At 49.2% G+C, this 22,958-nt stretch overlaps 11 protein-coding genes across 11 annotated transcripts; 5 read left to right on the plus strand and 6 right to left on the minus strand.

The window, feature by feature from the left end:
- Positions 1-610: 610 nt before the first annotated feature.
- PEX2_031800 (indoleamine 2,3-dioxygenase) lies at positions 611-2,022 on the plus strand (the record flags this gene model as incomplete). The annotated part of the gene is made up of 3 exons (XM_016740455.1): positions 611-907; positions 967-1,581; positions 1,660-2,022. 3 exons carry the CDS (start codon positions 611-613, stop codon positions 2,020-2,022), a joined length of 1,275 nt encoding a protein of 424 aa, XP_016592957.1.
- Positions 2,023-2,705: 683 nt separating this feature from the next.
- On the minus strand, positions 2,706-3,551 carry yaf9 (YEATS domain-containing protein YAF9; the record flags this gene model as incomplete). The annotated part of the gene is made up of 3 exons (XM_016740456.1): positions 2,706-3,394; positions 3,444-3,468; positions 3,519-3,551. The coding sequence occupies 3 exons, from the start codon at positions 3,549-3,551 to the stop codon at positions 2,706-2,708; spliced, it is 747 nt and encodes a 248-aa protein (XP_016592958.1).
- Positions 3,552-3,865: 314 nt separating this feature from the next.
- horA (ubiquinone biosynthesis protein COQ11) lies at positions 3,866-4,900 on the plus strand (the record flags this gene model as incomplete). The annotated part of the gene is made up of 4 exons (XM_016740457.1): positions 3,866-3,911; positions 3,971-4,025; positions 4,084-4,424; positions 4,479-4,900. The coding sequence occupies 4 exons, from the start codon at positions 3,866-3,868 to the stop codon at positions 4,898-4,900; spliced, it is 864 nt and encodes a 287-aa protein (XP_016592959.1).
- Positions 4,901-5,071: 171 nt separating this feature from the next.
- Positions 5,072-6,114, minus strand: PEX2_031830 (pre-mRNA-splicing factor SYF2; the record flags this gene model as incomplete). Its single annotated transcript, XM_016740458.1, has 3 exons — positions 5,072-5,119; positions 5,175-5,813; positions 5,896-6,114. The coding sequence occupies 3 exons, from the start codon at positions 6,112-6,114 to the stop codon at positions 5,072-5,074; spliced, it is 906 nt and encodes a 301-aa protein (XP_016592960.1).
- Positions 6,115-6,360: 246 nt separating this feature from the next.
- On the plus strand, positions 6,361-8,310 carry PEX2_031840 (uncharacterized protein; the record flags this gene model as incomplete). The annotated part of the gene is made up of 1 exon (XM_016740459.1): positions 6,361-8,310. The coding sequence occupies one exon, from the start codon at positions 6,361-6,363 to the stop codon at positions 8,308-8,310; it is 1,950 nt and encodes a 649-aa protein (XP_016592961.1).
- Positions 8,311-11,697: 3,387 nt separating this feature from the next.
- Positions 11,698-12,702, plus strand: PEX2_031850 (velvet factor family protein; the record flags this gene model as incomplete). Its single annotated transcript, XM_016740460.1, has 1 exon — positions 11,698-12,702. The coding sequence occupies one exon, from the start codon at positions 11,698-11,700 to the stop codon at positions 12,700-12,702; it is 1,005 nt and encodes a 334-aa protein (XP_016592962.1).
- A 392-nt stretch (positions 12,703-13,094) lies between these two features.
- PEX2_031860 (uncharacterized protein) lies at positions 13,095-14,313 on the minus strand (the record flags this gene model as incomplete). Its single annotated transcript, XM_016740461.1, has 2 exons — positions 13,095-14,104; positions 14,181-14,313. The coding sequence occupies 2 exons, from the start codon at positions 14,311-14,313 to the stop codon at positions 13,095-13,097; spliced, it is 1,143 nt and encodes a 380-aa protein (XP_016592963.1).
- A 781-nt stretch (positions 14,314-15,094) lies between these two features.
- PEX2_031870 (mitochondrial 54S ribosomal protein bL12m) lies at positions 15,095-15,808 on the minus strand (the record flags this gene model as incomplete). The annotated part of the gene is made up of 2 exons (XM_016740462.1): positions 15,095-15,424; positions 15,563-15,808. The coding sequence occupies 2 exons, from the start codon at positions 15,806-15,808 to the stop codon at positions 15,095-15,097; spliced, it is 576 nt and encodes a 191-aa protein (XP_016592964.1).
- Positions 15,809-16,142: 334 nt separating this feature from the next.
- On the plus strand, positions 16,143-18,447 carry PEX2_031880 (Beta-lactamase-like protein; the record flags this gene model as incomplete). The annotated part of the gene is made up of 4 exons (XM_016740463.1): positions 16,143-16,273; positions 16,713-17,215; positions 17,458-17,716; positions 17,958-18,447. 4 exons carry the CDS (start codon positions 16,143-16,145, stop codon positions 18,445-18,447), a joined length of 1,383 nt encoding a protein of 460 aa, XP_016592965.1.
- A 590-nt stretch (positions 18,448-19,037) lies between these two features.
- PEX2_031890 (chaperonin-containing T-complex subunit CCT8) lies at positions 19,038-20,939 on the minus strand (the record flags this gene model as incomplete). Its single annotated transcript, XM_016740464.1, has 3 exons — positions 19,038-20,323; positions 20,395-20,765; positions 20,881-20,939. 3 exons carry the CDS (start codon positions 20,937-20,939, stop codon positions 19,038-19,040), a joined length of 1,716 nt encoding a protein of 571 aa, XP_016592966.1.
- A 380-nt stretch (positions 20,940-21,319) lies between these two features.
- Positions 21,320-22,867, minus strand: PEX2_031900 (M48 family metallopeptidase; the record flags this gene model as incomplete). Its single annotated transcript, XM_016740465.1, has 9 exons — positions 21,320-21,369; positions 21,420-21,478; positions 21,531-21,562; positions 21,614-21,677; positions 21,733-21,778; positions 21,838-21,862; positions 21,917-22,157; positions 22,238-22,484; positions 22,564-22,867. 9 exons carry the CDS (start codon positions 22,865-22,867, stop codon positions 21,320-21,322), a joined length of 1,068 nt encoding a protein of 355 aa, XP_016592967.1.
- Positions 22,868-22,958: the final 91 nt, after the last annotated feature.

Here is a 22,958-nt window from a genome sequence, read left to right on the forward strand (position 1 = left end):
TATTGAAAAAGGGAACCACTCGATCTACAGGTGTTTTCTTCGGAGCAAGCAACTTATGTTTACATGTAGAATGAATCATCAACTAAGAGTATAGTGATCTCTCTCGGATTTACTAAGCAAAAAGCGGCAATGGGTGAGCACTAAAGCGAAAAGAAAGAGCCATCTCGCGCGGCCTAACAACCGGTGTATATGTTTGATCCTAACTCTTCAAGTCTTGACCGCACCCTCAAACCCAAAGAACACCTCCTTTCTATTAGGTATTTCGGCGTAACAGAGAACTGCTTTAAATTCCCAACATTTTATTTGTTCTTAAGTGTTGAACCAACTAAAACTAAGCCTATCTATGGATCAACTACGGTTATCGTATCCAACCGCGAAGAGGCGGAACACGGATATAGATCCGGATATCTTCCGGATTGTATAGATGTTTTGACTAAATGGCCCGATGCGAGCCGATGTAGTAAGATACTTCAATAACGAGGCCGTATAGTACCAAGCAATTCTTGCACTATAAATCTAAAAGACGCTCTTCCCCCTTTGTCTTTGTTTATACCACACCAGGCGTTGTTCTCCCTCCCGAACGCACGCTCCTCCACAACCACTATCCACAATGCTGCAATCAACAGATGCTGTTCTCAATGATCTTTTCGAAGGTTATGCCAAGCAGGGCTTTCTCTCAGATGGCCCTCCGCTGGCCAGGCTCTCAAACCCCTATTACGAGACCTGGGAGGATATAGCCAGCCAACTCCCGAACCTGATCCAAACAAGCCAAATCCGCGTGAAAATTGATAATATGCCCGTCTACACGACCGAGCATCTTCAGACAGAACCAGAATGGCGACGAGCATGTGTTATCATGGGATATCTCGCTCATGGCTATATCTGGGGAGGAGAGACCCCAAAAGACGTAAGCATATGCCACCCTTTCCTTTCCGTTTGAAGAAATCTCTAACACCCAGACAACAGAGACTTCCCCCATCAATCTCAAAGCCTTTCCTTGAGATATCAACACATCTCGAGCTTCCCGCCTGCGCCACCTACGCCGGCCTTACACTATGGAACTTCATACCTTCCCACCCAGAAGCAGATATCACAGACCCAGACAACCTCCACGTTCAGACCTCCTTCACCGGCACAAAAGATGAGGAATGGTTCATGGTGATCTCCGTTGCCGTAGAGGCCAAAGGCATCAAGCTCATCTCGCTGATGCGGGATGCTTTCAAGGCAGTTGCTGCCAACGACCTAGACCTAGTCACTGCCCTGTTGTGCAGGTTTGCCGACGGTTTATGCGATCTCACATTGACTCTGAAAAGGATGTATGAGCACAACAAACCTGCTGTCTTCTTCCACCAGCTTCGGCCGTTCCTGGCTGGCAGCAAGAATATGGGTCATGCCGGTCTTCCCAGGGGTGTGTACTATGATGTTGGTGATAGTGATGGAGTGGAAAAACCAGAAAATTGGCTACAATTGAGTGGTGGGAGTAATGCACAGAGCTCGCTGATCCAGGCACTTGATATTTTCCTTGGTATCAAGCACTCTGCGACAGATGGAAAGCAGGCTAGTGGTCCGAGTTTCATTCAGGTAAGAACATCACGGAATATTGGTCTTCAGTGTCTATGTCCCTAGACATGTGGGAATATGTATTGACACCAAAGACAGCAAATGCGAGACTACATGCCTGGTCCGCATAGACGCTTCCTTGAAGAGCTATCTGCTCGGGCTAGCGTTCGTCCGTTTATACTGGACTCGCCGGTTCAACCGCCCAAGGATGCATACAACGCAGCTGTGAATGAACTCAAGGCTTTCCGCGATACACACATTCAGATGGTCACCCGATACATTGTTATGGCGTCTAGACAGCCTAATCCAGTTGAACAGGGAACGGGGAAAATGAATCTAGCTACGGCTAGCTCTCAAATGAAGGAAACAGGGGCAAAAACTAAGCTTGCTGGGACTGGTGGCACGGACTTGATACCTTTCCTGAAAAAGACCAGAGATACGGTTCAAGATGCTAAGTGCTAGGTGTCAAAATGGGCTTGCGATGATTGACCTGCGATGATTGAACGAATGTTTTGTGATATGGATTTGTGTTTTCATATTGTAAATTGATGTTATGTTGGCTGGTTGCCGCCAGTACTATGGTTCAAAATGACCTTCCTAATCAAAGTATCATATCACGAACTAGCTGGGATACGTCCCAAGATCTAGAATAGGACTGTATCCTTGTGGAACATGTTCCCTTTCGCAGCTAAGTGGTAGACCCCCGAAGTCAACCTTGTTGTAAACTTGGTATGGATTTGGGTCGAATGGAACCCCTGGTGCATTCCCAGGACTCCTTAAAGCATGGTCTGCAGTGCTCCACCTCGCGGGTAACGAGAAAAGGGCCCCATGTGAGTCCCAGGGACAAACCTGCGAGACCGCAGATATTCGAGCTTGTTGGTCGGAGCTGGCATATAATGCAATAGTTCTGATGAATTCAGTGGAAACAGACAGATGGGATTTTGTGGCCACGCGATGATCAGAGGCGTAGAGAGACGAACTTCGGCCGTTCGGGGCAGTAGAGCCTCGAGAAGCTCCCAGCACTAAGGAAGGTTTAAAATGGGGTGATGAGGGTTGTTGCCCAGGCACATTCTGATGGGGATGCTTAAAAGCTAGCCACATAGCGATGACCTGGCTTCTTGGCTTGAGAGAAGCGTGTGAAGCAATCACCGTTTCTTCGTGTTGGCGGGCACACCCTCACTCTCTCGCAGCTTGGCCAGATACTTCTCCCTCTCAATCAGGCGCTCCTTCTCTTCCCTGATCATCTGCTCAACTGTCTGAGTAGCCTCGGCCATGCGATCAAGCTCTTTCCTCTCGGTCATCCGACTGTATGGGTTTCCAGGCGCATCACTCATCGGAATATCCGCCGTCCTGCCGTTTCCAATCTGTTTGGTGTTCTTTCCCTTGCTCTTGCCAGGCTGACCACCAGCAAAGCCTCCGGTGAGAATCTCGTAGAACGGCTCAATGGGCTCATTGAAAATGATCTCTTCGTAGTTCTGGCTGATCACCGTTTCCCGACGTTCCTTCATTCCCTCTGCATCCGGGCCGTAAGGGTGTAATTTCAAACTATGCCACAGGGTTTGCGGCTTCTCGTTTGACTCAGGCACAAAGTAGAGCTTGATCTGGATCTCGAATTCACCCCAGCCGGTTTCGGAAACCTCAAAGGGCGGCTGCTCGATCGAGCGCACATTGTGGGCATATGTTTCGTGCAGCTTGAATTGGACTTTCTTCAGCCAGTAGGAAATGTCCTCGCCGTTGACTCCCTTGACGAATATTTCCCACCTGTGGGTGTGGTCTGGAGGACAGCCTGGGGGCTTATTCTCAGGATCAAAGGGGTGTGCTATACTGCCAAATACTGTGTTTATTAGCTTGTGACTGTCGGCGATGATGCGCGCTTTGCGTACCGAATGGTCGGAACACCGAGACGCCCTGTGAGCGTGTTAGTTTGATTTTGATATTTTCCAGGACTTGAAGCTTACCCTGACGCGCTTGTTTCCTGTTGCGGATACCATCTTGTGAGTTGATTGAAGAATGTAGAACCAACTAGGAACGGATTGTCCAGAACAAGGGCGCAAGAAAGTCGCGGAATAAAGATAATCCGTCAGTGCAAGTGGGCCGACAAGAAGGCGAATGATGCCGAACGCCCCTTCCAAGTTCTAGTCAAGAGACAAATACCTTGAACTATTTAATTGTTTCGTTTATTGAGGAGCTTGATATTGACTGTCTGGACTCGACTTTGAAGTGTCAATTGCGAGCCTAAATAGCCTGGACAATTGTTCCGATTATTGAGTGATATCATTCTCCGGAGCTATCCCACAGCTACAGCATGCCGACCAAAAGACTAGTCGTCGCTGGAGGAAGCGGATTTTTGGGTTTGCGATGCCCAACCAGTGCAAAATATTAATATCATTATACTGACTAGCTATTTCAGGATCCAGAATTTGTAAAGCCGCAACAGCAAGGGGATGGACAGTTATATCATTAAGGTAGCTTTCCCGCCTATGCATGGATCTACGGAAGAGCACATGACTGATCTTTGTTTAGTCGATCTGGTGAGCCCCGGTGGGAGACAGTAACCGATTCCCGGGAACGGCCCAGCTGGGCAGGCTCCGTGGAATGGGCCAAGGCCGATATCCTCAAGCCAGAGAGCTACAAGCCACACTTGCATGGTGCCTCTGCTGTTGTCCACTCTATGGGCATTCTCTTGGAAGCCGACTACAAGGGTGTTGTGCAAGGGAGAGAACCAATTCTCAGTGGCCTCCAACGAGCTTTTAGTACATCTAAGCTTGGAAGCCAGAACCTTCTAACAAGAAAAGAGGGCGAGGCTTTGGAGCCAAAGGAGAAAGATGGGCAGCTGACCTATGAGCTGATGAATCGAGATTCAGGTGCGTACAAGAGTTCTAAAGTCTGTTTCGAAAGCTGACACATGTGTGATTTAGCAATTGCACTAGCCCAAGAGTCCACCAATGAACATGTTCCGACCTTCGTTTACATCTCTGCGGCAGCTGGGGCACCGATTCTGCCAGCCAGGTACATCAGTACTAAGAGAGAAGCAGAGGCAACTATCACATCCACCCTCCCGGACTTACGAAGCGTCTTCATACGCCCGGGTTTCATATACGACTCGAGTCGGAAGTTCACGCTACCAATTGCAATGGGTGGCTTTGTTGCCTCGGAGTTCAACACATTCCTCGGGAATAAGCTTGGGTTCCTCGGAAGTATGGCTGAAAAGCCCCTCAAAGCCGATGTTGTGAGCGAAGCGGTGGTCGAGGCATTGGAAGATGAGTCCACCAAGGGTGCAGTCGGAACAAAACAGATTGAGGCACTTGCAACAAAAGCCTGGCGAAAGACGATGCTTTAGGTTTGTTGAGTGGTGAAGTGACTTGTATCTTTGTAAAACAAAGTTTTTTTTTTTGGACAGATGGGAAATCGCGTGGAATCTCTGCTTGTTGACTGAGACCATGCCCAAGTACAACTGGATAGCTCAGAAATTCCACTCATGTAAAATATCGCAATCAATTTCACATTCAAATTAGATCATGGTGCCACGTTCGAAGCTGTCCCGAATTTCGGTGGTGTACTAAAAACACTGTTAGCGTAACGATCACACAGAGACAGAGCAAGAGAACACTGACCTTGTTGTAGAAGCGAGCGAGTTTCTGGTTGAACTGCCTGTTCTTCTCGTTGATATATGTCACATCCGCGTCATCATCACCACCACGGCGCTCCTTGCGTTTCTTAAGGCGCACCTCCTCTGCCTTCTGGATATCGTTGACCAGTCTATCAACAGCAGCCCGGTCTGGTTTGCTCTCCGTAAAGCCAGTCGAGTCCGCGGTGGAATAGAAGGTACCGTTCTTATCGATTGCAATCATTTCACCGTCCTCGGTCTCCACGATCTCGAGATCGCCATTAGCCGCGGCTCTTTCGATCGCAGCAAGCTTGTCTTTCTCGTAGGACTCCAAGTTCGGCGCCATTTCCCTCAACTGTCTCTTGTAAATCTTCCGGGCATCCTGAGTGTAGTCCTGGAAAGCCACGTCATCTCGGTGGCGTTGCTTCTTCTCCATGCGCCTATCCCACTTCTCTGATTCATCGACTGTCCAGTCCCATGCGCGCTTGCGTTCGAAATCTTCTCCGCCGGCTTCCGTGTCAGCTTTGAGAAGGTTGTGGGAGGCGAATGCATGCTTGCGGGACAACGTGTTTAGCAGGGCCGGGTCTGTGGTCAGACGCTGGGACTCGGCTGCAGTCTCTTTGAGGTTGCGCTCCGTTGCAGATTTCTATGTATTGTGTCAGTTATGCGAAGGGGTTTGACTGGCCAAGTCTATTGATCCGCGCAAGCCATTTCTAAGGACCACTTACAGCTCGAGCCTGTAGGGCTTTAAACCTATTCATTCTCTCACGCGCTTTGGATGCTGCATCATCCTTTGCGTCTTCTGGTTGAGTCTCGGCCTTGGTTTCGGAAGTTGCGACAGCCGATTCGCTCGAGTTCTCGGTAGGCTGCTCGGTCGGTTGCTCAATGGACTGTTCTTGGCTCGCCTCGTCCTTCGCGGATTTATCCGCATTTCTGGTTTGAACCATAATTTCCGTGGGTTGATCAATAGATCAAAAGCAGCTATGTATGGAAGGCGGCACTTGTTTTGTTGGCAGCTAGGTTGATAGTAAATGGAAGCTGGTTGAAGATGAAATAAAAGCGCGAATGCGGTCCAATACCGCCTCTCATACCGCCCTTTATCTGCCAGCCAAACCCCAGACTTAGCCCCCTTATCGGTCCATGTTTATCTTCCAAGGTTCTCCACATCTCAGATCAGCTTTACTCTAGTCGATATGGGAGGGCTGCACACTCGGTTGCTGCTGCTGCAACCAAGGCGACGGCTTAACACTGGGAATATGTTGTCACGGCAATTGGTGCGCAACCTCTACCCTGCAACAATTAAACGACCCCATGACCCATCACCATCTGAATTGCTTCGGTTCGCCCTGACGGATTCAACTAAGCCAATTCATGACCAGAATACTAACGAGATCTTATCTGGGTATCTTCGTGAACTTTTTGTCGCCGAATGGAAGCTCAATACACCACCTCCCACGTTGTGGACCTCCCTCAAAGGGCTTACATCACGGAGTCAAGAGTTGTCGTGGGATGCCAATAGCCACATTGCCAATATCTCTTCCTTGCGGAGCCTAATTGAGAGATATATCAACAGCAAACGTGAAGCAGAACTCTTGCAGACTGGTGACTGTTTGCCATTGTATTACGCTTTGCGGCGCTGTCAACAGAACAACACATTGCCAGAAATCCTGTCGGTGCTACATGACTTGTTGGCAAGGCTGAAGCGTCTCCGGCTTCCTATCCACCCTAAAATGTACAGTATAGCGTTATGCTTTGCATGTTTTGAGCTTTCGCCTTCAGATCTCAAACAATTCTTGGATGGGCACCACCAGATGGGCTTTCCAACCCTAAGTCTCAGGGAAAGTTTGCGGATAGTCCGATGTTACTCTGAAGCACTTGACTGCAAAGCTTTTGAGGATCAATACTATGACCCCAATCCCATCCTTGCTGGGTTCACAGGCGAAGGGGAATTCGTGACCCAGGACCACAATTTGCATGAGACCTTGTTCTGGGCGCAATGTACCGATCAAACTGGCAACCAGTTCAATTCTGAAAACAAGGCCCATGATTATATATGTCTACTTGTTAGGCTTGGGGATGATGAGATGCTTCACAAATGTTGGTCTCGTTTTTTGAAGAACATTCAGCCTAAGAACTCTGGAAGCTGCATCGCTGCCTATCAGGTAGTGCTTGCTCTAGTCCAAAATGTTCAGTCTCGAATAGCAGTGAAATTTTTGGAAGATATCTCTCAACGTTGTGGTGATAACTTGCCATTCATTGCGAAATTCTCGAACGTTCGATTCTTCCTTGATGATGCTATTGTGGGTGAGGCACTACCTGACCTAGTGAGGGGAGGGGACTACCTCGAACTACTTGAGTTTTGCCTTGAGGACATGGATCGAAGGATGAGTATTGAATGGAACACCAAGCGTCAAAGCCATTTCAGTACGGCCTTAGATCCCTCACAATCAATCTGGGGATCATTTGATGATCAACTTTTGCCTAGAATTGATAGCAAATCTGTTGGTTCTGATCATACAGGACAGCTATATGCAGAGCTTTACATTCATGGCTGCTCCAAGTCTCCGGCTACACTCGGCAGAGTCGTAGATCTGTTGAATGATCACGACGGACAACCCCAGGAGATCGTCACTAATCTTGATTATAATCCAGCACGACTTGATGAATTAATTCGCTCCAAATTTGAGTCGCTCGAACTCCGATGGGTACCAGAACACTCACCGGTTGAATTTTCTAACTCCCAAATCCCGGCGCTGCATGATTTGTCTGAGCCTATGACCCCATCTACCCTAGGCCTTATTCGGGCTCGATTGATCATTCACGGAGTTCCTCAAATGGGGATCCACAACTTACATTTGATGCAACTCGGCTGCATGGATATGCGGTATGGTCCAGACGAACCATGGCAGCCATCAGGTTACATCGTGGTTTGGGACCGCCATCACGGGGAACTCCTCGGGCTTTACGTTGGGCAGAACACCGGTATTATTGACTGTGGCCCAGCGCCTTCGGATGGCCCTCTCGGTGCCTTGATGCATCTCACGCTCTCAGCCAGTCCTACCAGTGGTCCACGGACTCTTCCTCGAAATTGCTGGGGACCTTACTATCTGGATGTAGATCCAAGTGCAGATCTAGAGTATTGAGTCTTTCCCTACGTTTTATGTGAAATACCTATGAAATCATGAAAATGCTATGTGGACAGATGAATTATGGAATGTTGATATGACTGAGCGGTGATGTTCGTCGGTAGAATCTAGATGTACCACGTTGTAGTCGCCGGGCTTATCCTTCTCGGCTCTTCCATCTCCAAAATCACTCTCATATTCTCGACAAGCGAAAGGTTTACGATGTTCGGCTCGTCTAAAATCTAAGATATCCCTACGCATGAACTTACGCCTGCCAATCAACAGTTTCGATCGGCAGTTGGCTAGGATTCTGATCCCGGCTCGGTTTGCCTCGGTGCCCTCGCAGATGCGAATGACACGCACTGAGATGGATTCTCCACGGGATCAAGCCACCCACACCATTTACAATACCAGGATCATCGGCAAGGACGGGGGACGCCACCTACTGTATTCCATACCGAGGCCCTCGAAGTCTTAGATGTGGCTAGCTATATATGGTGTTTGTCAGAATATCTCTTCCTCTTCTAGCCGGTTGTGCGACGACGAGCACATGGAGCCCCGAATTCTTACACTCCTGCAGCACGCAACAACCGCAGATCTGCAAGGCTCTCAAGGGGGCAGTCGTCTCATTGTACTGGAGAACTACTCCGTACAATGAACCGCTAACGTAGCCACACTTCTTACATGAGGGTGCATACCAAAAATTTTCGACTCATGTGGGTTCTCAATCACCCTATATCATATCTTCGATTCTCATCCACCAAGCATTCCAGTGAGGTCATTGTGATCTGCGTCTATTCTAAAGTTGACGTATGAGAACTAACGCGAAGGTTCGCAGGGTCTGAGTTCCTACATCTGCCGATGAGATTGAGAGCTCGAACGGTCACCCTTGTTAAAGTCCTGCATTTGCAGATCGAAGAATTCCAATTCCGGACTTAATCTTCAAACATTGGGCTGCAAAATCTTCAAAAATGGCCCACAGCATTGGCAAAACGCCACATATGATGTAGGCACAATTCTCGGGTCCATTATTCGTAGCGACAATCTATCGTCGCTAGCGCTTGGACCCATTGAACTCCATCTATCTAACCTTAGTTCGTTCGCCTTCGCAAAATTGTCCAAAGTACTCCGTAGCTGCCTCGCCGATCGATCTGACAGCAAACGATCATTACCTCGTCCCCAATTAGAATTGTCCAAGTCCACTCGGAGACCCACGGGTGCAATGGTAAGAGCGTTGTCCTGGAATGGTAATTGACTTTTGAATTCCAGGAAAGCTATCTGATGAACTTGCCGATTGATATACTTCTGGGTTTTCCTCCGAAAAGCTTACTCTTGAAAGTATGGCCCGGGACTACTACATCGTATACCTATCAAGATTAGCCCACTTATCACCAGTCCTAGTGAACACAGCTTCCAGGTTCCCCATTGTGGGGGCAGGCGAGGCAGATCTTTTTCGAGAGGATTGCCAAGCAACGGTTGAACGCCAATCACCGCGCCTCACGGCAGCTTCCAGCTCCAGCCACTTAGGATTTGGAAACCGGGTCGATACCAGTTGCTCCTAAGGCTTGTCGGTCAGCATCCGGCAAATTTTCTCTTCTTGTACTCTATAAAGCGGAGATCTGAGTTTTCTACTCTAAGGCCCGTTACACCGTACTCGGTACTTCGTACGGAGTACACCGTACGGAGCACATTTGGGACGGGCTAAGGCACGATAATCCTCTTTATCGTCCAATTTATGGCCCACTACAACCCCGTAGACCGGTTCGCAAAAAGGCACAATCCCGCAAGGACTTTGTTAGCTTTGTCTTTTTTCCCCCCGCCCCGTTTGCACTACCCCTATAGGTCGAAAACAGGCGACCTATACACTAGCGACACGAGATACTTCAGAGCACCCCGGTTCCCAGGAAAAATGCCTTCCCAGTTATACACGAGAGTTCCACAATGCAGAACGACTTCCACTCATATTCGATTGCCTGACCGTCTTTCGAGGGATCAGAGATCCCCGCCAGTTTCTGCCAATTTCTGCCAGGAACAAGTCTCTAGTTCATTCAGCTCCACGCACCATTCCCATGGAGGCACAGCCCACACACCCATGTCCACAGACACCCACTTAGTCTTGGTCTCTCCCCTTCTCGTGGCAAAACCCGCTCGGCCCGTTCCCCCGGCTCTTCCCTTTATCATCATCGGTGGATACAGCACCCAATCGTAGAGCATCAACCCAAGATGTATTTCTACTAAAGCAGGCAAAGTACGGAGTATCCATACTGTTGGTGCCATTCCCACTGGGTCCCTGTCATATTCCAACTCTCGGGTGATTGGATAACCCGGGGAAACCGGACAGGGGTGTTTAAATTTTGCTGTGCGTGGACGTTTTTTTTTTCCCGGTTCCTGAGGAAAATCGGTGGCCAACGAATTCCCCCGAGGGAAGTATAGATCCAATTTCACAGGGCCAGCGAAGAAAAAAAAAAAAAAAAAAGGATCATACCGAAGTCGTGTCATGCGGTCTTGCTCTTAACCGGCTGCATTCACATGCAGTTTATCAGATGCCTTCATTGACCGGATATGCATTTTTGCCATCTTCTTTCTTCTCTTTCCCATTCCCAACATACATAATTTCTACCTGGGACATTGACTTTGTTCTGATTGTGATTATCTGATCGTTTCGTGGGTTATATTCAATGCCTCATCTGAAACAAACCCGAATACGGCAATATCTAAAAGTATAACACAAGGACCACCCGTTGGCGCTTGCGCAAGTCGATAGATGTCGAGGCCACCGCCACAGCAATGTGGGAAATCCACACCGGAACGGCCATACATCGATTCGGTCCCCCGCACTCAACACCACGCCCCGGCACCCATGCCCTATCCATACCGACATGAACCTCGACAGATCATACAGAGCACAAGCTATGAGCGCCCTATACTCGGGGCGCCGCCCATTGGCCCAAGGCTTCCTGCTTTGGTTCTTCATGAGAGAAGCGCAGATCCACGGTATATGCTCTCCTCCGACAATGCCTACATGAACACACAACCTATGCCACAAGCACTCCCTCTGCGATCCTATCAGCAACCCCCAGGAACCTCTGATGTCCGCGGTTATTACAACCCACCTGAAGAGAGAGCATATCCAACTTCGATCCATGCCCGTGACTATGATAGTCACCGGAGCTGGACATACGATGTGGAGTCCCAGTAAAGTCCCTCTCTTTTCGTTTCTGTCGATTGAACCATCTCTATCTGTCAGTGGTCCGTCCTGATGCGATGTCTTCGGTTTGAGATTTCGAATAAATCCCTCCTATCATGTCACATTTGTGACAGGTTACACAACACAGGGAGACATTCGAACAAGAACCCCCATTCTAACCACAAAATTCATATAGACACAGCAATTCGTCCACGGCCATGCCCAGTCCCGTCTGGTCGGACAAAAGCGCAGCAACCCACCCATTCAATCCCATCCTACCCAGCACCCACCAAGACCCGAAACCTCAATCCCGAAACCCGAACTATAGAATGCCACACGGCTTCGACAAACTCCTCCACCATGAACCAGAACCACAATCACCATCACCGCCTCCACCGCCCAGACGACCATCAACCCAATCCCGATACCATCTCCACATCCGACAACAGCCCATCGCAGCACGAGCCTGCGGCGCAGGCGACAGAGACCGTCGCCCAGTCGACCCTCCCCCAATCGTGCAGATCCTCCTTACCGACTTCGACTCCAACTCCCAAGAAGACCGGGATCTCCTCCAAGACCCCCGCTTCACAGTGGGCTGTCTACTATTCCCCGTCTCGCCTTCTCTACCATGGGCTGAACCAACCGAAACACATCCGCGCGAGCGCGAGCGCGAGCGCGATCACGACCGAGATCAAGATCGGAATCGGAATCGCGATAGAGAACGAGAACGGGAAAGGGAAAGAGAACGTGAATCAGACGGCATCGCCCGCACAGACGACAACTTCGAAACACCATTACTCTCCGGAAAAGCCTTCATGTCCCCCTTCTATGTCGACGAAGACCCAGATCCCAACTCCGCACCCGCACACCCGTCCTCCATACCCGATTCCCATCTCGACAACCCCTCTTACAACGCCTACAACCACGCCGCCTCCCGTCTCCACCAACCAGCTACCTTTTTCATATTCGCGGATCTCTCGATTCGCTCCGCGGGCCTTTATAGGCTCCAATTCCGATTAATGAATTGGGGCTCTGTTGAGGATACGGGGCAGTCGATGCCGATTCTTGCGGAGGCGTGGTCTAATCCGTTCCGAGTGTATCCTGCTAAAGATTTTCCTGGGATGAGGGATTCGTCGATTCTTGCGGAGGGGTTGAAGGAGCTTGGGTTTGTGGAGTTGAAGACGAGGGGACATGGGAAGGGGAAGGGAAAAAAGAGGCGGTGATTGTTCGGGGTTCTTGTCATTCCTTGGAAGGTTCTTTTTCTCTTCTTTTCTTGTGTTGGTATTATCATCCTTCAAATATCTTGGTTGTTGGATTGGAGTCTGTGAATGGGTTTGGCATGAGGGAAAGAAATTTGGATTCGGGGATGAAACAGCGATGGCGTTTGATTCTTTTTCTTCAATCATAACGACAGTTTTGATATTTTACTTTCTCTTTCTGTCAGTTCAGCATGGAATAAGCGAGATGAGACATGAATGCTTGGAAGCGGGGAATATATAGAAGAAAAGGTATCAATCAAGGCCCAAAAAGAAACATTTCTATGATACAGAGTGTGATACGGGCAAAAGAAAATGTACAGCAGAGACATAAACACGACACAACAGCTCGAGGCCATCTAAGAAAGCCTCAGAAGCTTAGGAGGCAGACCAGGTTGGAAGGTTTGGTCTTCCCACTTATCCCTCATCTCCACCAGGCCTTTCTTTGGCACCGTGGTTGGAAGACCCTTTTGAGCAGTAAGATTGTACACCTCACGGCTCTTCTCCATGTCGCCTTCCTCGCGGAAGAGCATAGCTAGGATATACCCAGCCTCACTGCTGCCCTTATCAAAAGCAAGCTCGTACCATTCCATCGCGAGCATGCGGTATGCCATGTGATCCATGGGTTGGTTGAACAACGTATAAACCCAGTTTGCTATGGGTTCGAATCGTTGCAATAAGGCGTTGCGCGCGGCATTAGCCTCTTCCCTCTTTTTGGCGTTTCTCTCTGCTTCGGTGGCGAATTCGCCTTGGAAGGTGCGGTAATAGAAATTGGCAATGTGAAGGCAGGCTGGAGTGTGTCCCCCCACTGCAGCGGCGGACATGTACGACTCATACACCTCGTATTTATTGGGGGCCTCCGTTTCCAACGCTGAGATGGCATAGTCAGCCATAGCGGTTGGGTCGTGGAATTCTAAAGCGGCTCGGTGCGTGGCCCTCTGGATGCCCGCTAGACCCTGTTCCTGCTCAACAGCAACAGCGTACATTCGCCAGGGTGAATCGAAATTGTTCGATAACTTTATGTCCTCCCAAAGACCAGGGTGTTTGCGAGTGGGTTGTATATATGGCAGAATCCTCTGCTCTAGAAGCCGGGCGGCTTCTGCATTCTCACCACGCCAGATGAGAAGTTTGGCATATAGCATAATCGCATGAGGAAATTCATCTTTGAGAGCCAAGTCTTTGACCTTCGCTATGCACTCGGTGTTCCGATAAATGTCCACACCTTCCGTGTCGATATACCGGTTCACGAGTTCGACAAGGGCTCGGCGTGAATTCGCTTTTGCGCAGCTGGTCAACGCCCATTGATAAACGTAGTGGCCTTTCTGAAGATCTGCAAGAGCGACCGCGATTCGATAAACGGCGTCGACATCTATAACAAAGTGTATAGTTAGTATCAAAATATCCACATAGCCTTTCCTATATACTAATTTGGGACTTGAACTCACCTATTGAGATACTCCGCACAAGACTTGCGGAAGGGAACTGCGAGTGCGATAGCTTGATCAACTGTTCACCCACAGACGCGAACGTCGCCAAGTTGACACCCGGCGGTAGTTGGTCCTGGTAAGCCTCATACATTTGGCGTGTAAATTCTTTGAACTCAACCAACGTTGGTTCAACATGCGCAATACAATATCTATTCCAAAACCCATCACGGTCTAGTTTCACTCCACCGCGGGATACCAACACATCCTGGGGTACCCCTCTGTTCTCTTCATTTCGAACAGATGGTGCTTTTCGAGAAGGCCCGAGAGCTGATCGAGTTTGAGTAGTGTGGAAGGGTCGTTTCGAGGTAGTTGTGTTGCTATTGGCGACAGCTTGAGCGGTACAAACTTGCGCGCGGTGGTAACGCAAGGTGTGGACTGTCGGACAGAGGGTTTGATGCAATTGACGCCATTGTAACGGCGAAACTAATGGCCTGGCCATGTAAAAGAGTGCGGAGGGGAAATGGTGGAGGTAGTAGGTGAGGGGGGTTTTTTCTGGTTGAAGTTCTGGAGATCAGATCGGCAACTTCACCGCGAAGCTACTCCGATATTTAGATCTACGAACAACTTGACCATACCTCAAAATAGTATTTAAAGATATTTACTGGGTTTCAAAGTAATAGAAGAGCATCGATATGCTAAATGCATCAATTAACCAAACGAGCCCTCTGTACCAGACGGCCCTAGAACACAATGCGTATAATGTACATTTTGCCTTGATCTGCCAGGCCAAACACAATAAATGCTCAACAAGATCTCTCAAAAGCAAGAATCCAAAGAGAGAAAAAGAGAGGAAAAGACCAAAGCAACAACATCTTCCCTGACTCTCTTCCCAATCTATCCCCTCCCCGTGTCTAAATAATAACACAAGTCTTTTACTCCATAGTCGCCTTGGCACCGAGCGCCTTGAACGTCTCAATGAGCTTCTCCGCCTCCTCCTTGGGCACAGACTCCTTCAGAATCTTGGGTGCGGACTCGACGAACTTCTTGCTGTCCACCAGCGACAGGCCGAGCATAGTCTTGATCTCCTTGATGACCTTGGGCTTGGAGGTAGGCTCGAAGGACTCGAGCTTCAGGTTGAACAGTGTCTTCTCGGCAGCGGCGGGAGCAGCCTCCTCCTCTTCAACGGCAGCGGCCGCACCGGGGGCACCACCAGCGGCCATGGCGAAACCGCCAACGGGGAGGTCGGGGATGTTCAGGCGGGTCTGTGCAAAAGTTTTGATTAGCAATGGTTCGAGCGAATACCTCAATTGAACAGAGTGGTGATATAGATAGAGAGAGATATGCCAGGCTCGCATATCCTGTTTTGAAATCATGGGTTATGTGGAGATTGTCAAACACACCTTCAAGCTAGACACCAGATCGGCAGTCTCAAGCAGAGTCAATGTGCTGATCTGGTCGACAATCTGGGAGATCTTGGGGTTGGTGGCAGCAGCAGGGGCTGCCTGGGTGGATTCGCATCGCCGGCTGCTGGGTGTGCGACGGGCTGTGAGGTATGTAGCGGAGGTCGCGATGCGCAGGGAGGACGGGCGGACGGAGCCGGAGAGCTGTCTAGCGCAGCGGGCTGCGGCCTGGGTGGAGAAGGACATGGCGGAGGTGAGAAAGGGACGAGAAGCTCGAGAGAAAGGGGAATTGGAGAAAAGTGGTGGGGATTGGAATCGCGGCTCGTTGATATCAAGACCGAAAGGAAACACTCGAGGAAAATCTGGGAGTGGCACGTGATTTATGCCTCAGGCATATTTGTCTATCAGGCCAACCATTTGGTTGGTCAATGCTCACGTGTACCTACAACATAGTTCTAGAATTGTACAGCATATAACATACAACATATTTTCCTATATCTTTATTTCATTTTCGGGGACTTTTGCTATGCGACTATACACGTGTTCATCATTTACTCCCAAACTGTGGGACAGTCAAGAGATGAACTTGGTATTCGAGACAGATGTCAAGCTCTGGCGCACCCACCAAATTGGGGATAGGTTTGGGGAGGAGATCGAGCGCCTCGAGGAGAGTGCTAAGAAAGATGTTGGAGGTGCCAGTCACAAGGTTGTGTAGATTGACGAAAAAGACCAGTCAATCTCACACCTAGGTAGAAAGCTCGGTCTCTCAACCGGTGAGATCCCAATAACTACTCCGCCACTCCAGAACTTTCTCAATAGACCTGACACCATTTTAAAAGGCCAATCTATATTGTATCCATCTCGGCTGTGTATGTCGTAAGTATTCATGCCCCACGTTACAGCCGGTACCTCGGAAATTCAGCGGAGATTTCAGAGGACATGACGGTGATTGTCGACAGGATATTCCGTCAACGGTGGTGTTTAAACGGTAGAAATGTGGGTAATCATTCTTGATAGAATACAATGTGATACAATAATATATCTTCCAAGTCAGCTCTAGAGGGAATTCGATTTACTTGTCAATTGCATATTTCCTCTTCAGACCTTGACTTGAGCACACGGATATGCGTTTTGCACACTTTCTTACAAGCGGTTTGACCGCATTGAGCGCAATACTCGTCGAGGCTTTCAATGGGGACACTTTTCTCGGCCCAATTTTCACGGCGCCTGTGAACCTCTCCAGGAGTCCTTCTCTATCTTCCTCTTTGGGCCAGATGACCCAAGATATCACGACAGCTTTGGATGTAGCATTCGGGAAGGAGACTCGAGATTCCGTCGCTATCTGCGGGTTTTCTATTCATGACTCTGGAGAGTCTCCTTTGTTCGATTACTATCACACAGCCAATGGTCTGTCACCGAATGGAACAAACAGCGTTGGTCCGGACACTGTCTTCAGAATTGGTAGCATCTCAAAGCTTTTTACAGTGTATCAACTGCTTCTCCATGGAGGCCACGACCTTCTGAATGAACCCATCTCGAGATATCTGGATGACCTACCCGCTGATAACGGTTATAACACCAGCCCGACTGTGAAATGGGATGAAATAGAGGTTGGAGCTCTTGCTGGTCAAATGGGAGGAATTCTACGTGACTGTATGTGTGAAGGGTACCCGAATTTTCCATCCATCAACGTATTAATAGAAGCCTATAGATAATCATGCGGGCCTAGCTGGTTCGAATCTTCCGTTTCAAAAACTTGGCCTGCCCAAGCTCTCAGACAAAGACACTCCCCATTGTGATGGGAATTTGTCCCAGCCATTGTGCTCAAGGAAAGGTCAGTTTAGTTTTCATGTCTGCAAAGCTCCTCATCTTTATTCTCTTATGCAAATTTCTAGATTTTCTCCAAGGTCTCGATCAGCAGCCTCCAGTTTTCCCGGCTTGGGAAACACCAGCCTATTCAAATGCCGCTTTCAGGATCCTCGGATACGTCGCGGCTAATGTCACGAACATTACGATGGTTGACGCCTTTGGGGCTGCAATATTTCGTCCACTCGGTTTAGAACATACCTATGCTTCCAAACCGCCAGACTTTAGCGGCGTTATACCCGCTACGGGAGAAAGTCTTTGGGATTTCGAACTTGGGGATGATATGCCGTGAGTATTCGTACCCCTTGCTCCTGTCCCAGTGAATAAGAACAAGTTGCTTAAAAAAATCGAACAGTGCAGGTGGAATATATTCCAGTGCAAGGGACCTTGCTGTGTTTAGTAAAGCAATATTGCAAAACACGCAACTTCCTCCAGTAGTTACGCGCAGGTGGCTAAAGCCGATTACTCATACATCATCTTTGTACTTCTCAGTCGGTCAACCCTGGGAGATCTATCGACATGCAGACAGCGGCCATGTGGTTGACTATTACACAAAAGGGGGCAGCATCGGATCGTACGAAAGCTTGCTAGTTCTTATACCAGATTACGGTGTTACTTTCTCCGTACTAACAGCGGGCAAAGATAATTGCCTAGTTTCGAAGCTAGCAGATGTTATCGAAGATACAGCTTTGAAAGGTGTCGCTACTGCCGCAAGAGAGCAGTCAGCCCAACAATTTGCTGGCCGATACGAAGGCTCCAATCAACCCGGTGATCTTCTGGTTATTGCGGTTGATGAAATGCCAGGTTTGGTGATTCGGGAGTGGAAAAGCAATTCCATCGACTTCTTACAAGTGGCTCAGGACTATGCCACAAGCACCGGAGGTGGGCTCTTGCAATCAGTCCGTCTCTATCCGACGGGCATTTCCAATCGTGATCAAGTCATTTTTCGCGCAGCCTACAACACCACTACTTCAGGAATAAGTCAGTCAGGATTGTTTGATCACGGTTACCAGGCTTGAGAGGATAATTCCGCGGAGGTCTGATAATCCCCGTGCTATTGCCGTCAAATTGCCGTCAAACTTCACGGAAATAGTTTATAGTTCGATTGGTACCTAAGAATGATCGAAGAGCTGAAACATAACCAGTAATCCAGAATACTACACCTTTTCATTGAAGGAAATGAGAGCCAGTCTATAACGTAGGTATGGCCTCGGTGGACAAAGTTACTTCAAGAAACTCTAATTACTTAGTTTCCATGTAGATATCCTACTAGACTAGGCTCTGTAGAGTATTTATGGCTTTATAATTGAAATAATACACAATAATATATATTAATTTCCTATAATCTGGTGTATAGAGCTGGTTGACCACATTCTCTATCATCAATAAGCTCAGTCACCAGGCCAACTATGATCAACTCAGTTCTGATATCCTTGTATAAATTATATATATTTATAGTAAATATATACGAGGGAAAAACAAAAAATACTGGAAGAGAAAGGTAGTTCAATTTACAATGGTTCTCAAAAAGCATATCATCGTACGAAGATCTATAGGCTCCATATTATCAAACAGCATCCAGACCCTCATCGCTCCTTTTTTTAAAAATCTAATCCTGGTCCCAATCACCTCCACCCTTCGGAGGCTTGGGGCCACCTGCCTGTCTCGAGACAATGATCTGGTCGACGCTCAGCACCGTCCGGGCAGACTCACTGGCCAGACGGATCGCAGACATCTTTGTAGCCATAAGATCCAGAATACCCTCCTCGACAGTGTCCAGAGTGCCGTCGGAGTCGCCAATCTCAAGGTCCACACCCGTAGTCCAGTATGGTTCCTCCTCTTCAGACGAGCTGCCCTCTTCCTCATCCTCCTCGGAAGATGACTCGCCAGGAGCAGTGGTGCGGTGGTGTGCGGTGTACAGACGCGAGAGAACCTCGGTGGCATCGAGACCGGCAGACTCGGCGAGTGTGCGGGGGACGACCTCGAAGGCCTCGGCGAACTTGCGGATGGCGTACTGGGGCAGACCGGGGGTTCGGTCGGCGAAGTTGGAGATGCGCTCCACGAGCTGGATCTCCGTAGCACCGGCACCGGGCACGAGACGGGGGTCCTTGGTGATGGCCTTGACAACGTTGACGCCGTCGTCGATGGCACGCTCGACGTCCTCCAGGTGGTTCTGGGTGGCGCCGCGCAGGACAATGGTTGCTGTGCGGGTGATGGCGTTGGCATCCTCCTGACGGAAGACGGTCACTCGGTCACCACCAATCTCGGTGGTCTCGACAACATCGATCTGGCCCATCTCATCGGGCATGGGGGCACCTAGGCGAGCCAGGGGTGTGGCACCGACAACGCGGCACAAGCGGCGGAGCTCGAACTTAGACAGAATCTTAATAACCAGGATATTGAAACGGTTGAGGTAGTGCATGGCCAAGTCGCCAACAGTGGAGCCGGCAACGACCACACGGAGGCCGGAGTCGTAGAGCTCCTTAATGGCAATCTCCAGACGATCCTCCTCACCCGCAGTGAAGTCCATCATCTCCTTGGCGTTCTTCAGGAGAACTGTGCCCTTGGTCTCGGTCTGGCTGATATCGATGGGGCAGCTGAAAACGCCGACCTTGGCCTTGCTGGCCTTCTTGATAGTTCCATCGGGCTCCCGGGGGAAGACCATACCCTTCACCACCTTCGACTGTTCCAAGCTACCACCCATGATCTTAACGACTCGCACGTTGTCGACGTTGAAGTTAACGGGGTTCTTGGGCAACACAGCCAGAACCGCCTCGGCAACCAACGCAGCCAAAGTATCCTCCGTGCCGGACTGCTTAGAGGCCACCACTGTGCGGAGAGCCTTGCTCAATTCTGTTGCCGATCGCATATTTTGGAGTCTGTCGACCTCGAGCTCTGGACAGAAATTAGAAACATTCCCTCATTTCTATATCGATAAACCGATCACGGGGGACATGAAAACATACCCTCTAGAACCGACAAGGCAAAGTTCTGAGCCTTCTCGTATCCGGAAACAATATCACTCGTCTTGAGACCCATACGGATCAACTCCTCTGCCTTCTTCAACAATTCACCGGCCAGCACAATAACCAAGTTGGTACCATCGCCCATCTCCGCATCCTGCTGCTGACTCGCCATGACAAGCAGCTTAGCAGCGGGGTGGACAACATCCAACTCACGAAGGATCGTAGCCGCATCGGAGGTCAGAATCATCTTTTGCAGGTGGTTTATGACGATCTTGTTGCGGCCATAGGGGCCCAGGGAGGTCTGGACGGTTCCTGAGATAGCCTGGCAGGCTTCGATGTTACGGATAACGGCTCCATCTTCGGCATCGTGGCTATACAGCAGAAAACACAGATCAGTCAATTGCTTTGCTTTCTTTTTGGAGGGGCGCCAGATAAGGAGGTCCCTATTGCGGTGGGATTTCGGGCTTCCCGACTTTTCGAACTCACCTCTGGTACCCGGGCTTGAAGAGGCCCGCCTGGGAGGGACCGGGAATTGATAGCGACATGATATTAGGTCGCGTCCGAAGGAGATGCGACTAGATATCAAATGGGTTGAATGTGAGGGAGTGGATGGAGCTGTTGTGCCGGGCAATTTTTGGAGCTGCGGTGGTGGGTTTGCTTGGTTTGCACGAGGGGGAGCCCACCAGTTGCCCAGTTGCTTGGCGTTGATTATAGATCAGCGACGATATAATGTCTAATCCTTCATGTTTTATATGTTTTATATGTTTATTGTTTATTGTTTATTGTTTATTGTTTATTGTTTATTGTTTATTGTCTTATGTTTCATGAGGTCTGTAATTGGAGATTGTCTCGTGTTTATTAATACATTGGCTAATGCTATTATACAGTTATCATCAGTGCACTATTGACTTGGATGCTCTGTTGATCATCTCAGATACGAGACATGCGAATTATAAGCAGTTCGGAAACCAGGCACTAGAAAGATCAGTAACTTGTTATGCGGAGCATGGACAGAAGTCTCTCACTGTATTCTTTCACGGAGCTGCACCCATTCTCCTCGTAAATTCCTTCGGCCTTGTCGAGCCTATTTGGTCGAATTAATAATAAGCAAGTCAACGCAGGGGAAATGACCATACCATCCTTGAATGGTTTCCATTCGGTTGTAACTCTATTGGTGAATTAGTCGGAATTCATCTGCATAAGTCTTCTCCAAGCCTACCGATGGGTGAGTTGACATGAACTGTGGAGGAGCCTGTTTCTCCTGTTCATGCATGCGAGCCCACCTAGCAATTATCAGCAAAGCGCAAGATGGTGGCCCATTCAGTCATATCAACTTACAATTTGACGGCTGCCTCGGGGTTGAAACAGGCTTTGGACATCATCACTGATAGCAATCATTAGCGACATAATCGTAAGTTGATCCATAACTTCAAGGGTTGATACTTAGACCGATATTGTCTGCTTCAGCCTGTAGATAGAATTAGCCAAGTGACCATATAGTAAAATAAAAGACAATTCATACCTCTTGCGTCCGCGAGTTCGGCAAGCTATACATGAGATTCAAAAGGAAAGAAGAAAACTGTCCAGAGACATCGAACAAGAAAGAGATAGCGAACACAGCTCCCAGCGTAATGAAACTGTTGCTCATGCGCTCTGCAGGATGATGAGCCACAACATGCGCAATCTCATGTCCCAGTACAGCAGCCAAGCCATCCTCGTCTTTGCAGATGGGCAAGATACCTGTGTAGACAAACACCTTTCCCCTAAGCAAAACAAAATACTGTCAGCCATATCCACAACTATAGAGCCCAAACATCAACGCCACGACCCCAGAAAAGCTTACCCAGGAAGCACAAAAGCATTCACCATTCCATCATCCTTGATAACATGAACCTTCCAATCAGCGCCCTCAATGGCCACCTGCGGGATCAACCGCTGCAGCACACCATCAACCATAAGAGTAAGAGGGTGGTTCTGGGGCAGGATCTTCCCACGCTCGGAACTGAGGACCTCGCGGTAGCTCTCTTCGCCCATGTTTAGCTCCTGGTGACGAGAGACACAGTTGAACCGTCGTCGACCGGTCATCTCCACTATCTCCGTGTTGTATAGATAAAGTCCGGATATCCCCACGCCAATCGCGACAAAGTGGTATGGTTTGGCATTTTGTACTAATCGGAAGACAATAGGTTGATGGGTGCTGCCTCGGAATCGATTGTATTGGCTCTGCCTTTGTTGGTAGCGGGATTGGTGGCTTGAGAAGAAGGTGCGCCGGTTGGTCGGGGAAGGTCTGTGAAACGACAGCTGTGATCGGGGTCGGGGTTGTGGTAGAGGTGCGACCTGAGACCGCAGAGAGGTAGCCCAACGAGTAAAAAATTGAGGCCCTAAGGTATTGTATGAGCGCGACGTTTGAGCTGCTAGTGAGGCGGCCTTGAGCTGGGTGGAGGGCTTCGGCGATAAGAAAGGATATGCGCATGCGCGGCGGAAAGCGCGCGCCATAGATTGACGGAGCATAGTCGACAGCCTGTCTAACTCTTTGTGCAAATGTTGTCAAGAAGAGAATCCAA

The sequence above is a fragment of the Penicillium expansum genome (assembly GCF_000769745.1).
Source record: "Penicillium expansum strain MD-8 chromosome Unknown contig88, whole genome shotgun sequence".
NCBI lineage: Eukaryota > Fungi > Ascomycota > Eurotiomycetes > Eurotiales > Aspergillaceae > Penicillium > Penicillium expansum.